The sequence below is a fragment of the Toxorhynchites rutilus genome, chromosome 1, assembly GCF_029784135.1.
Source record: "Toxorhynchites rutilus septentrionalis strain SRP chromosome 1, ASM2978413v1, whole genome shotgun sequence".
In the NCBI taxonomy this organism is placed as follows: domain Eukaryota; kingdom Metazoa; phylum Arthropoda; class Insecta; order Diptera; family Culicidae; genus Toxorhynchites; species Toxorhynchites rutilus.
This window is the reverse complement of record NC_073744.1, coordinates 159,999,724-160,015,192: the sequence shown is the minus strand read 5'-3', so window position 1 is coordinate 160,015,192 and position 15,469 is coordinate 159,999,724. Positions and strand designations below refer to the sequence as shown.

At 39.0% G+C, this 15,469-nt stretch overlaps 1 protein-coding gene across 3 annotated transcripts in view; it reads right to left on the bottom strand.

The window, feature by feature from the left end:
* LOC129763161 (protein scalloped) overlaps nucleotides 1–15,469 on the bottom strand; it is a 441,519-nt gene that overhangs the window by 102,220 nt on the left and 323,830 nt on the right. For all 3 annotated transcript variants that reach the window (XM_055761969.1, XM_055761971.1, XM_055761970.1), the window contains exon 2: nucleotides 340–479. In XM_055761969.1, the coding sequence (XP_055617944.1) occupies nucleotides 340–479 (140 nt within the window). The remainder of the gene's footprint in view (nucleotides 1–339; nucleotides 480–15,469) is intronic.

The following is a 15,469-nucleotide window of genomic DNA, read 5'->3' as shown; positions in this document are numbered from 1 at the left end:
GACTCGTTATTTTTGTTTTGTTTTGATTTGTTTTATGTCATATAGACGGAGAGGATGGTCACGTTGTAATCGATGCAGTTAACACTGTAAAATTAGCAACGTTTGAAACAACGAGTACTTCTCCACCAAAACGAAACATAAAATCAAAACAAAACTAGGCGGGCAGCGGGTATTAGGGAAAGTGTCACTCACGTCCTAGAAAAGAGAGAAAGAGAGGAAACATGGCGTCATGAGAAGTACACAGTAATTATTATCTAGGCACAAATCGAGTGAAAAACATGCAAAACATTGGTTCAAAAACATGAATATGTAGGGTTTTTCGTGATTTCTGGGACTTACATCGCTCATATCGCCAACGTCCAGGTGTTTGCTGTCCACGCCGGAGCCATTGGTGTCGTCCGGGACCAACGAACCAGCCGTTGGTCCTGGACCCATCGGTGTCCACCTTGTCGTAATGGTGCCGGCTCCAAGTCCACTATCTGGTGAACAAAAAAATAGAAGGAAATAAAACCAACAATTAGAACCATTCATAAAACTCCTACCCAAGAAAACGTATTTAATCGAATAACGTAAGCCGTTAGGTCACATTTTATTTCCCTCTTCATTTCCTCGAAATAATTACGTGAATGGGTTCGAAACTGTACGAACATGCCGCGCATTCAAATTGTGGTGTAGGCGCGTCTGTAGACGAGTCGCAATGGACAATAAATCTAAATCCATGCTACCATTCACTCACTCACTCACCAAAACTAAACCGCAAACGTTTATGGTAATATGCAACAGAGAGGAAGAGCTCGCGTTCGAATGTGTGTTTGCATGTGGTGAATCAAATGTGTCATCCACTTAGTTTCGGCTTAGCACAAGCATTAGTCCGACACTCCGACAGTCCCACCGAAAGGGGTGTCAAAAAACCTTCCCCGAACAAATTTATTTTCGTTATTCGCAGTGTTAACAAGGGACAACAGACATCTATTTCCAATTTACACTCTGTGTCTTCAACGCATCACGTTGACGAAACCCGCGGTGTTGGTACAATAATTTCGAAAAAAAAACGTGGAGCCTCACGTGTAAAACGTGTAAAGACGCGGGTGAATGGGAAAATGATCGATACCAACTTTGGGGGCTTTTCGTTTCAGCGATGTGCCGTTCGCTCGAGCGCGTCTGCTAACAAAACCGCACCGCTTTCTGAAGGTCGCCGTCTAATCTGGACTTAATGTACTTAGCGAGAGGCATGAGGGTGCGGGGGTCTTGGCGTGTCTAGTTTGTAGGACACGCGCAGACAAAGCACGAGACTGTGCCGAAGGTGCTCCGAAAATTATAAATTGATTTTTAATTGTATTCTCCTTGAGATGGGGCTGTTTTGAAACCTTCTTCTCATCAGGTCAGCCAGCTGGTCTCGGAAATGGTTCAACACCTCGAAGTGATTATTCTTCTGCTCTTATTAAGAGGATACGAACGTTACACGTTATGTTTTGCAGAGGCTTCGTCAAGCAGTCTTCTCCAAACAACGTTGTTATTCAATTGGATTTTCGAACATGTATTTCAAAAAATGATTTTGATTGGAATCCCTTAAAGTATAAGCTTTAATGATATCGGTCCGTCAGTCAATCTTTTAGTTTGTTGCGAAAAACAAGGTTGCAGTAAATGGCATAAACTCAGAACCTTTTCCTGATCAAAAAATATAAAGGGCGAACACGAAATTATTGTGACACCGAAAATGTCATGCCAATTTTCTTATAATGTTTAGAATCAAACCAAAATTTTAGGGTAGTTTTATACATATATTTACTTCACAAATCAAAAGAAAAGTTAATCGATGGAGCCTTGAGTATAAAATTGAACGCATTTTCGCTTGATGCCCTCCATCAAAGTCTTTACAGTGTCATCCGGTACCAGTTTCTCAGTTTTTTTTCCATTTTCTTAACATGTCCTTCTCGTCTTTGACTGTATTCTTGCTCTTCCGAAGTTCCCGCTTCATTATTGCCCAGTACTGCTCCACCGGGCGCAGCTCCGGACAGTTTGGCGGGTTCATGTCCTTTGGAACAAAATGGACAGAATTGGCCTCATACCACTCCAGGACACATTTAGAATAGTGGCATGATGCCAAATCTGGCCAAAATAGTGGAGTTTCGTCGTGCTGCTGCAAGGACGGCAAAAGGCGCTTCTCGAGGCACTCAGATTTGTAGATCTCGCCATGCACTATGCCCTTTGTCACGAAAGGCTCACTCCTCAGTCCGCAAGAGCAGATGGTCTGCCAAACGAGATATTTGGAGGCGAACTTTGACATTTTCTTCTTCTTAAATTTGTCGTCTACATCGAACTTGCTCTTGCCGGTGAAAAACTCCAACCCCGGAATTTGCTTAAAATCGGCTTTTACATACGTTTCGTCGTTCATCACACAGCAGCCATATTTTGTCAGCATCTTCTCGTAGAGCTTCCGTGCCCGAGTTTTAGCCGTCGATTGTTGCCGCTCATCGCGGTTTGGGAAGTTCTGTACCTTGTATGTATATAGTCCAGCTCTCTTCTTTGCATTCTGGACGTAGTTCTGCGACATGCCGATCTTTTTAGCCAAATCACGGCTTGAGACGTTGGGATTTGCTTTAATCATCCGCTTCACCTTTCCCTCCGTCTTTTTGTTCCCCGGTCCCGGTTTTCTTCCAGCTCCTTTGCCGTGGTCCAACGCCAACCGCTCCTGGAACCGCTTCAACACTCTGGAGACGGTTGAATGGTGAATGTTCAACATTTTTCCCAACTGCCGGTGCGACAGGTCAGGAAATTCCAGGTGTTTGAAAAGAATTTGTTCTCTCGACTCGCGTTGGTTCACCTCCATTTTCGTTGAATCGAAAAACACGACTTCGAGTTTGACAGCATGTAGACAATACACATCAATGAGAAAGTGTGCAAAATTTGGTTGATTTTTACCCAATGGTAAAAAAGTTATGCCCTGTTGAATGTGTCGCAATAATTTCGTGTTCGCCCTTTATTGACAGACTTGAATTCTGTACACCAGTTTTTTTAGGGAGGTGGCTTCGCTGCCAAGTCTCCAACTCAAAATTATCAAAGCCATACGTGTCGAAGCAGATTCTATCATTGATCCAATTATTGCAGCTTACTGCTCGAAACCTACACCCAAACTAGCGTTTACAGAAAAAATATCATCTTTGGCAGAAAAAAAAAGCTTTTTCGTGTGCTGAAGGGTGAAATGCACAAATAAAAGCACATTTTTCAAAAGTTTTAAAATGTGTGTATGTATGGAGTAGATCTCTCATTCTCTCAGACTGATGGTCAGCTTGGAATTGTATCCAAAAAAAAAATCCAATCGATGCCTAGCAGGGACAGAACCAAGGCCGGCTGGAATGTAAGGATATTTTACATGACCACGCTATCCACGTAGCTAGCGATCTTAACGCATAGCACCTGGTCTGGTATAACACCCGACGGAACTCAAACGGTCTCATCGTTCTACTAAGACTTGAGGAATGCCTCTATACGACACGGAGCTCAAATACTCTAATCAGGTCGAACCGATCTGATGTTCTCGCTATCATCGACATCTTTATCACCAACATGACGAATATATCAGCTAAGCCCGAACCAGTGATGACCAAAGTGAGTTCCTCTGATAACAGAACCCAGATTCCCTGACGCAATTACCACTGTGTCGACTGTGCGAGGTTCCAAGAATTCGTCGATCTGTTCGTTACTAAGACGCCTAGCCAGAGTCAATTATTGACGTTGGCCATTGCCGGCATCGGATCGATGATAGCCGAGCCAAGATTAATTTTTACACCTCAACTGGAGTATATTTCTGAATCCAAATAGAACAACCAAAGAGTTTACTAGACTCCGTAATACCATTAGAAGACAGTACCAGCGTACAGGCCTCCCTCATTTGAGGGCGAATTGTAATCGTCTCAAAAAGGAACGTCCATCCCTCCCTTTTTCTGTACTAATCAGAACTCAAATTATTTTCTTCTCATTACATCTGTTGAAAAACCGAAATACTGCACTTATTGAATATCCAAAATGGTTTGCAGTTTCTCTTAGAAGAATTACATCTTCATTACTCCCCATGACGTGATTCTCAAAGAAATAATCCACAAATTATACTATGCAGCATTTTTTCGTAGAACGGCAAAAGATAATCTAAATGCGAAGCAATCTTTAGTTTGCATCTGAAGAACACAGCTCTCACCGCTAGCAAATGCCTTCTTCACATCTGGCTTGAAACGCGCTGCACTCTGATACCACTTTCAACCCGGATTCAATGCACAAATTCACGAAAATTGAATGATCAATCGGAAAAAAACGTCACCAAAGCTCTGTCTAGTTAACAAAAACTGTGTGCGACGAGAAAAATGGACGCGTGTCTTCCAGCATTGTTGTGTTGTGAAGCACTAAAACCACGGAAAACAGCCGGTAAGGAGTTTATCGGAAAGCAGTCTTAAATATTTAACACGTTATTACAAACAAACGGGCGAACTTTTTTCTTTGTTTTGTATTCAGAACACGCTTTGTTTACATGTCAAAATTCGAAATACAAGTCATTTAGTCGCGGTCATAAAGTTGTTTTCGAAATGTCGCGGATTGATTTGGAAATTAAAAAGAAAATTCTGCACAATTGGTGCCCCGAAAAGGGTGTTACATGCCACAAAATAACAAAAAAAAAAACAAAGTTTCTCCAGAAAGTGTTAAACGAAGCGTCGCAAAGTTCGGTAATGATTTCGAGGATCCCAGCAGAAGTGAACGAAAACCCGGACCAAGTAATCCCGAATTGGACCGAAAAGTTGTAAATTATATTCAGAAGAACAGATCTACATCTATTCGTGATTTGGCCAAGAAGTCAAAAACCAGTATTGGGCGGATTAAACAGAGACATGGTCTTAAGACCCATAAAAAGCAAAAAGTGGCCAAACAAACGACGGAACAGCAAGAACGCGCTAAAACACGAGCTAGAAAGCTATATTAGCGTATTTTGAACAATCCCAACCAATTCATTCTCAGAGATGACGAAACATACGTCAAAGAAGATTCCAGAACGCTGCCGGGATATCAATTTTATACAAAATCGATTGGAGAGAGTGTACCATTCGCGGATACGACTGTTGCGATGGAAAAATTCGGTCAAAAAGTGCTCGTTTGGCGAGCCATTTGCACGTGTGGCATGCGATCGTCAACTTTTTTCACAAAAGGGACTATAAATGCTCAAATTTATGTGGAAGAATGCTTGAAGAAGAGATTGCTTCTACTTTATACGAAGCACGAGGCTCCTCCTCTATTCTGGCCGAATTTGGCATTGGCACATTATGTCAAATCCACTCTACAATGGTTTTCTGAAAACAACATCAAGACCTTAACCCACCTAACTGTCCCCAGCTGCAGCCAATTGAACGTTTCATATAAGGACTGCTCATTCTATGAAGTGGTAATTTTTTCTTTAATGGTTAAAGCGTTTCATCAAAACATTATACTTTGCAAAACTGGAGCACCAAACACTCGAGGCATGAGTCCGTGAATTTATTTTATAGATAAAACATTTCTTCGCAGTATGCTTCGGGTGAACATCTTGCTGGTAGGTGTAGTTATCTTCCAGCCCCATTTTCAGCATGGATTCTTCCAGGTTCTCGCACAAAATGTTGATGTAACAATCGGCAGTCATAATACCTGTGGGGTTCCGACCACCAAGACACCAGCCATTTTGGAAATGTTTCAGAGAGTCGCAGAGAACACGACTTACCTATACCGCAGTCCGAATCCGAAAGAGGCCGAGAACTCGTGCTGCTTGATTGGGTTGAATGATGCAGGGCTAGCACGAACCTCAAAACAGCCGAAATATGGGTGACAGGGCTGTGTCGCATAGACACGGTATGTATAAAAGGGTAAGCAGCGCATTTCATGCGAAATATGTTAGATGTAAAAGAGAGGATTACATTCACCATCCACACAATACCATTGACCTGCGCTAAGTTTCCCAACTCAGCCCACGAGAAACAGCCCCGCACCACGAGGCTTCCACCACCGTGATTCATAGCCGATTGTAGATGCCGGTCCTGGAGGCTCTCGACGCTCTTCCGTCTCGGAGTCGCTTTTTCTTGGTAAACAGCAGTTTCTGAACACCAGCGGCTTGTTGAGATGGTCCCTCACAAAACTGAAGTCGTTATTATTGGTGTTCCTGATCATCGGTTGCTTTTTGGCGAAGTAGCTTTTCAGGTCCTGGTGGATTACACCATAAAGGGAGATGGCAGATTTTTCGGCTGAAGGAAGCAAGGATGTTGATAGCTCAGGAATTTGGAATGTGGATTGTTGGAGAATTAACAATCTTCTTCAATCGCCCGAATGGTGGTTTATTCTTTCATCCGGATATGATTAGCGTATCCGTTCTTGCATCAAAAGTTCACTAAACCGCTACGAAAATTATGTTTGTGTCAGATATGTCAGATATAAACTAGCTGCCAAAACCGAGGGGTGCATCGATGAAGAAAACATGGTACAACAAATTTACGCATGTGGATTATTTTTTATGTCATACCCCAAAAGTACCCATTTAAGGAACAAAAGTTTTTTTTTGTTTTTCTTAAAAAAATAATGATACTGAAATGATAAAATGGCCTGCTAATAAGGGGCTGTTCACATATCACGTGGACAACTTTGGAGGGGGGGGGGCGTTGTGGTTAGGGATTACGAAAATGTCCACGCATGTCCACGGTGAGGAAGGAGGGGGTTTAGATAATGTACACGTGGACACGTAAAGTATATTTTTAAGCAAAACATCCATATTTATATTAAAAATTCAATGAGATCTGCTCTATATTTACAAGATATTTTTAACTTTACGCCCACCCTGAATACTCTGTATTGAAACCTTGTACCGAGTTGCCTGCCCGGTCAGACGTCCATATTTTTTCATATGGATGGACTTCTTCCTGGAGATGTATATTCTGAATGAAACGCGCATGAACTGGCATCGATCAATTTATTCCAATCGGTAATAGAGGACCATGTATTCCGTCAGGATAAAGACACAAAGAATGTTGTAATTTTTGTAGTATCACAAATCACGACTTATGTGCAGGTTTCGATTCAGCTTCTGCTCTTGATGACAAAACGGCTTCGTATTTATTTTTCGAGAGCTCCCAGCTTCTTGCATGAGTGCACGGGCCGTGTCTGTGGAGATCTGTTTCTTGTAATGATGTTTTTCTTTATTGATATCTGGTAATTTTTGTAATACACTTCTAGTGGCTTGCAAAGTTGCAACATTTGCACAACCCGATTGGATTTGATTCTATCAGATGAATGAACGCAATATTGTGCTAACTTCAAATCCGACCGGATTCCGGAATATGGGTTTATTTTATCGAGAAACATTTGGAAGAACGCATCTCAAGCTACGATTCGTTTCATAAACGCAACGAAAATGCATGACTTGACATGGATGGCGCTAACGTTCCCAGTGGAACTTTAGGCTTCTCAACGTAGGTATTATTTTTATTTTTATTAGTAGTATTTATTTGAGATTTCTATGCCTAAGAGCACGCCTTGAATGTATTCAGGAGTGTAAAGCTCTAGAATACGCGTGACCCCAGTGCAAGTCGAACTCGAACCCCCAGCATGATAATCATCCCGATTCTGCATTTCGCCGGATTTGCATTTTGTTCGAAACCATTATTTTGTTCGAGTTATAATTTCGTTTACCCTGTTTCAAATGTTTTGCCCATTTATTTTTCGAAGAGAAGCAAATCGAACGAAATGCAAAAACAACTCGAACGGAATACAGCATGAAATTCTATCAAGTCGTTCGAAATATTTCGAATCGATCGAAATACAGAATAGGGGTGAATGTGTAACGCTAACCACTCGGCCACGGGAGCACAAAAATACATATTTGTAGCAACTTGTGAAGATCATTCCCAATAAAGTTGAGTTAAACAAATATTGGGCAAGTGAATATAACCCCGAAGCAGATTCTCTGGGTCTGGTAGGACTGGAACAAAATCTGCATTATGAGCTTCCACCAAGTAACTAGTCTCGATGAATTCCAACAAGTACTGCTCGCAGCTGAACGTATTAGAATCAACGATCTAGAACGCTTCAAGAGCGCTTCTAAAAATCCACCCGTCTTACTCACCAGATATTGATTATCAACTGTTAAGATTTCTGTAAGACGAGAAAATATTTCGCAATCCGCGAAATTTTGTTATTTGATTACTTAAAACCCGCAGTCCTGACCTCGACTGAACTACTTTGATATTACCGCTAAAATTGATTATTATAATATAAAATCAGTATTAGACATAACTATCCTTGAAAATTTTTCACCACTCGTAAATTAATATAATTTTAAATCACATAAAATACATATTTAATACGCAGAAGTAAATTTTAATTAACAATTTTTATATTCAAAGCGTGTTCAATCCACCAATTCATTTTCATTATCCCTTCCCAATAACGAAGCACAAAGTTTAATGCAGTGAATACAAATAACGTTTATTCGTTTGAGTGACAATTCGGGTGTGTTGAACGATCCAAAACTAGCAATACATTACAACATTTAGACGGTTTGAACAGCACGATGATATCAACATCAGTGAATTCAAAACATATCGTTACTAATAAGAATATCAATTCTATTAAGAAAACATGTAATAGAAAATTGAAACAAACTTGAAATTAGATTTAAGCGAAATATATAGGATTCTCTTCATGTTCTTCCAAAAACAGGAGAAATGTCCACGTGGACAACAGGGGGAGGGGTGTAAGGAATGTCCACGGTTGTCCACGGAGTGGGAGGTTTCAAACCAAGTTTCAAGGAACCCCAACCACTCAATCCGAAACGTCGGGTACAAGTTACGAGTTGAGAGTTGGAAGCATACAACAGTGCAGCGAGGCCAGAAACGCGCCGGACCGTAGTCTTACACGAAGGTGAGAACTCCGAATTGCGACCACAGGCGAATTTTTTGTGTTGAACAGTTAATCATGTCTCAATTGGTTTTGTCTTTTCTCCGCTTACTTCAAAATAAGATTATATGTGGTTTTTAACAATGCGAAACAAGATGCACTAAAGTTACAAATCCGTATAAATTCGTAGAGGCTGTATTAAATTTCGTAGATCCTCATTCCCGTTGAAATCACCGTAATTCCACAGCAGTGAAACTCCATACAATTCACTGACTAAAAAGTGTCCATATTTTCATCGCTTGTTTACGTGAAAAATATATTTTTTTCAGGCACACTTGATTTGAGAGTGTATGGATTTCTAGCTGTCTTGACGCAAAGTCTTTAATGAAGAATGAGAAGATGGGAAGGTTTATATAAACATGTTTATAATTACATAAGTTTATTCAAATATTAATATTGCTCTTATTTAACTATTCAGTGCGATTTTATCAAAATTTGAAAGAGAAATTAAAAAAGGAATGTTTTTTTTCAATATTTTTCTGAGATGGTTATTAAAAATCCATGATTAATATTGCTTTATTATTTACCCTCCATTATTTGTTAATTTCTCCTGCTTTTCGTTCTTTGACCTATCATTTTAACAATTCAATTTGAGAGGTTTAAAATTGCGACAAGATAAAAATTTGGTGTGAAAGAGCGAATTGTGGAAAATTAAGTCGCAAATTCTCTAAGCGTTATAATTAAAGTTTTTCTGTAGTATTTAATTTTTGAGTTTGTGTGAATGACAGATTAAAGTTGAATCATAAAAGAATAAGATTTCATTTGATATTACGATTTTTGAAATCGACTCAATGGTTGTAAAGTTATGACGTTTTGTAAGAAATCTTACTTACTTAATCAGCAAGAGGCCCTAGTGGCATGTGCTGTACACAAAAGTTGTCTCCATTCACATGAATTTTATATTTTTTTTTTCAATTCTTAACTTTCAAACCAACATATCATATCTTTCCGTTATCCGCAAACATGCCAAGCAGTAACTTAAAATAAAACAAACTCATAAACGACAAAAAGAGTCTTAGATTGTATATTTTTTATATATTTTTCACAGTTTTACAGTACCATTCGCTTATTGGCGTTTTTTTAGTTGGAGAGCCTTTTAATTGGCGGTTCACCAGTTGGAGCACGCGCCAATCAGAACGCAATCATCTGTCATAATTGAATTGTATGTCAGTTTTAGTCTGTTGTTCCAATGCCATTTTTATTGAAGGGTCTTTGAACGTTAAACTCAAAAAATGAAGGCACAGTATAAAAGTATTCAGTTTTGCAGTTTGTTTGACAAATGTATTCGTTTGAAAACATTTATTAATGTATATACATATATAAAGTGAATTATATCACATCCACTATTCAAGGAAGTTAATGATATTTTCTAGCATCAATCCAAATGCAGTAATTCTAATTATTATTATGGCCGCACTAAAAGACATGAAAAACAACAAGAAAAACGCGAGCTTTGAAATTTGTGAACTATTGCAGTATTACTTCAGCCATTCCATGCCAAACTGATATAGTGGTTTTCAGATTTTCGTGAAAATTGGTAGCTTGTTTTCGTTATGGTAAAACATTGAACCTGTATTATTTTTTTTTTGGTGATTCCATTTTTTCACTTTTTCCCAAAATGACTTTTATCAAAAACTCATAACTTTTGAACCACTAAGCCGATTCAGATGATCGATACATCAAATTGAAGTAAATTAGCTAGTCTTTCTGGAAAAATATCAAACTTCCAAGAAATTTGAATTTTACAATTTTACATTTACCGTTTTTATAGTTTACATGGTTTCGGGATAAACGGCGCTATATTTTTCTATATTTTTTCTTGAAAACTGACGATTTTTTTACACATTTATATTTTTTACTCAAAATTAGATTTATTCTTTTTTCTTTTTTGAGTTATAATTTTTTAGAGTTAACCGATAGTTCGGAATATTAATTTCTTCCCCATTTTACTATTCTCAAAAATTCATAACATTTGAACTGCTAGAGCGATTCAGATGATCGATATATCAAATTAAAGCCAAGAATTTTTTGGAAAAATATTGCACTTGCGTAAAAATTAATTTTGTTTTCGTGATTAATAATTGTATCTGTTTTTCATAAATAAAAATAATTTTTTTTGCAAGTGTGAAATTATTGACTTAAATTAACTATGTCGATTATATGAGTCGATTCAGTAGATCAAAAGTTATGATTTTTTTTAAAAACGTCATTTTTGGAAAAAAGGAGAAAAATGATTTTTTGAACCATCGGTTAATTTTGAAAAATCATAATTTAAAAACGAAGAACACATTTTTGGATATGTTATCTAAAAAATCCTCAGCTTTCGAGAAAAAATATAAAAAACATAGCGCCCTTGAATGAAAACTATAAAGAACAATTACGATCAATAATCAAGAAAACAAAATTATTTTTTTTGCAAATATAGTATTTAAAAAAAACTAACTGGCCAATTTGATTTGTCGATCATCTGAATCGGTTTAGTAGTTCAAAAGATATGAATCTAAAAAAAAATTTTTTTGGAGAAAAGGAGAGAACTAGATTTTTCGAACCACCCTAAAATGGAATGGGATCTAATATTTAACGAAAAGGAACAAAACTACCAATTTACACGAAAATCTGAGAACCACTATGTCGGTTTGGCATGGAATCTATATATAATACTAAAAAAATATAGTTTGGTGTTAATTTCCCCTGCAACTAAAAAACTGATTACTAGAAACTAATTGACGTTAACGTTTTATTACCTTGTAAATTTTAGATACAATACCAACAGAGGGTATTTAAAAAATAAAAATAGCTTTTTATGGGGTGTGGTCAAAACTGAAAAAAAAATCAGACATCATATTTTTATGTTGTTTTCTAAGCATACCTACATTATTTAGTCGTATAATTATTGTATCATTCAATTTATTCCGATGAGAATGCTTTAAAATATTTCAACTGATGCTCTTACCACATTTTATTTTTTTTTATTCAATGTTCAGTTTCTATGGCGAAGCTTCATTCGTAAATTACACATTTGTCATCATTGGTGGAATACGATCATAAATGTTGTTATGAATAGCACAGCAAGTTATGATTAAAATACATATGGATTTATTTTGATAATGCATTATACATAAACCGATAAAAATGCATTATAATATCTATCCACAGCGTTTTAGCGTCTATATGTATATCTTATTCAATTTCGGTTCGTAATTTCTATCCCATTCACCGTGTTTATCATGATGATGCTAACATTAATAACATTATATACGAACCTCCGAAATATGATGTCTCCCACCCTTTTAGAGACATTTTAACATTATGTTCAATTTTTAGAGCGTAAACTATTTGTCAATTTTTTCACTGTTTACATTTTCTTGCCACAAATCGTTGCCACTTTTTTCTCTCAAGTTCCACTTCTCTTCTCTGGTAATTCCATAGATCCTGTTCACAGTTGGTCGATCGGTCGAGACATTTGCATTGTCAATGAAAAAAAGACGGGTGGGTTATGTCGGGGACATAACCGAAGTGACGTAGGACTATACAAAGGGGACAGCTTTTGTTAAATATATATATTTTAAATATATTGTTTTATTTTCTTCTCCTACGTGAATACCTACTTATCTACCTGAAAAATGGATTAGTTTACTGTTTACTCTTTATGAATATGTTGATGGTTCTCAAAATAACCTTTGGTGTTGTGTTTTTGTTATCACTCGATATTCCCATCTTGTTCAGTTAAACCTTCCTGTTTAGCTATTGCGTTTGCCATTCGCCACAGCTTTCACAGTTGGAAAATTTCTTCCCATCCAGCTTGTGACATATTGTTCAGTAAATTACATTTAATGCGACTTTGCCACTCACTGAAACTAATTGTTGCCTTGCCGAACCGAAGCTGCTCTGTTCTTGATGCGTGTTTTCTGATTGTCGTGAGCAGCTTTACAAGCCAACTCGAGCACTCCGACGGCCAAAACTCTATAATCGCTGTTAGGTATACTGGTGCTCCGGCACCAATCCGTTCGGCCTAGTTACCCTTGCGGAGCAATCAGTGAATGCGGCCAACAGGGAACTGGAGATCTGCACGGTTCGAGTGAGACTTTGCCTTTCCCTTAACTTGTCCTCCTTTGTTACGTCCACGATGCCGATGCCGTACAACCACACGGGTTTACGGTTTGAAAGAAAATAAGATATTTTTTTGGGGTCCGCGTGTTTTATACTCTAGCGCAATTTAAGAATTGGTGAAAATCAATAAGCTCAGAACAACATACTCATCATATCCTGGCAAACAAATTATGAAAAAATCAATTTGTGTTTTATTATTATTTTGGATAATGTTTTAGAAAGCATTGAACTGTATTTCCTAAACTCTTTTTGGAAGGTTTAATGGCCCTGAAAAGCGCCTTGTTTTATGGAATGGTTCCAATTTAGAAAACTTAGTACTCGTGGTTTTGAAAAAAACCATTTCGAACGCCCTCGATGCCGCCTTGTTCTGGATTTGCCACCAAAGCAGTTTGTATAAAGAACAAACTTTTTTCTTCTGCTACCTGATGCCGTTTTGCGATTGCGTTTGCCACTCGCCACTCGTGCAACTGCCTGTTGTCTTGATGTCCACCGAACCGAATGTGTTCTGTTCCGAATGCGGGTTTTCTTATCGTCGCGAGCAGCTTTGCCAGCTAACTCGATCACTTCGGCGGCCGAAACTATATAACGCCGGCTAGGTGGACTGGTGCACTGGTACTAACGCGCTCGGCCTAGCTACCCTTGCGGGGAACTCCAGATCAACACGGTTCGAGCGGGATTTTGCCTTTCCCTTCACTTTTCCTCCTTTACCATGTCCAGACATGGCTGCTTGGGTTGGTTTGTTGATGTGTTGTGATGCGAACCGATGTGGTGTACGGTTTGAATGAGAATGATCGTTACGGAAGGAAGGAAGGTATTGTATTATAGAGACTTTAAACTTTTGCAGTTCATTCGTCTCTAGCCTTGAGAAAGGCCCTTTGAAAACTCTACTCTACTCTACTCCAGCGCTACCACCTCCGCCCTCTTGCCTTGAGAAAGGCACTCGATCCCTCGCCGTCCAGCTCGTCCAGCAACGATGTTGTCCAGTCGGTGTCCACACAAAGAATGATCGGTACGGCAGCGGAGCGGGGATTTTTAAGCTGACTGGCTGGCACGAGAATTACGCATGTGTGAGACTGCGACCAATGTTTCGTTCATTTTTTCTTTTTCCTTTCCAATCGTGCTTCATTCTATTTCGCTGCTGCTCTGGTTGCCCGTTTTGGTCGGTACGATATGAGGAGCACAGAATGGACCAAAAATGGGCACATAGTGCATTTTGACAATGCTTGATATTTGACAATTATTCAATTATTTATCTCAAGAAAAATGAAATGTTATTCGTTATGATAGATGCGTAGATATATTTCCTATCAATTGATGCAAAAACCTTTGCGATCTATTGAGAAATGCTCGAGTTATAAGCGTTCCAAATCTTGCATTTTTTCCTACTTGTTCAGTGCCTAGATTTCCATTTCACCCCCTATATCTTCCGGTTAGACGTAGTCCTACGTCAAAAATCTGAGATCTGAAATCCTATTCAGTTCATCCATAATTCTCTTTTATGCAGACCGCTCGCTGAAATGGAGCATGAAGCACGTAGTTATTACATAATTCATCAATTATGCTGAACGTCTGTATGCTAATTGATGTACTCTCTTTTTTAAAGGGTGTGTCACATCAAATTGCATCACGGAAAAAACGCTGTAGAAATTTAATTTTTAGGAATTATATCTTCAGCTTTCGCTTATAATCAGATAAGAGTGTATAGATCACGTTGGCCATGCTTCACTGTCAATTCTTCGTAAATTTGGAAAAATGTCGTCGAACGAAAAAGAGCGTCGTGAATTAATCCTGTGCACTCATTTCGAGAATCCGGAGTTGTCACATCGGGACATCGGTAAGATGCTGGGAATCGTCCAATCCACGGTCAGCAGAGTACTAAAACGATACTTCGAGAACCTAACCATCGACCGGAAGGTGAAGAACGGCAAAAATGGATGCTCCGTCAGTGAAAAAGATCACAAGCGCGTAGTTAAGCAGTTTAGACGTGATCCGAGAAGTTCGGTCCGGGATGTCGCCAATAAGCTGAATTTGTCAAGTTCATTCGTCCAGCGGACCAAGCAGCAGGAGGGCCTGCGTACATACAAGGTTCAGAAGGCTCCTAACCGCGACGAAAGGCAAAACATGGTGGGGAAGACGCGAACCCGGAAGCTGTACACCGAAATGCTGACGAAGCCGCATTGCCTGGTAATGGACGACGAAACCTACGTCAAAGCGGACTTTCGTCAGCTGCCGGGACTGTTGTTTTTCTCCGCAGAGGACAAATTCAGCGTTCCGGAGGAGATTCGCAAGCAGAAACTATCCAAGTTTGCCAAAAAGTACATGGTGTAGCAAGCGATCTGCTCTTGCGGAAGCGGAGCGCCCGCTTCGTGATGACCGGCACGGTAAACGGGCAGGTTTACCT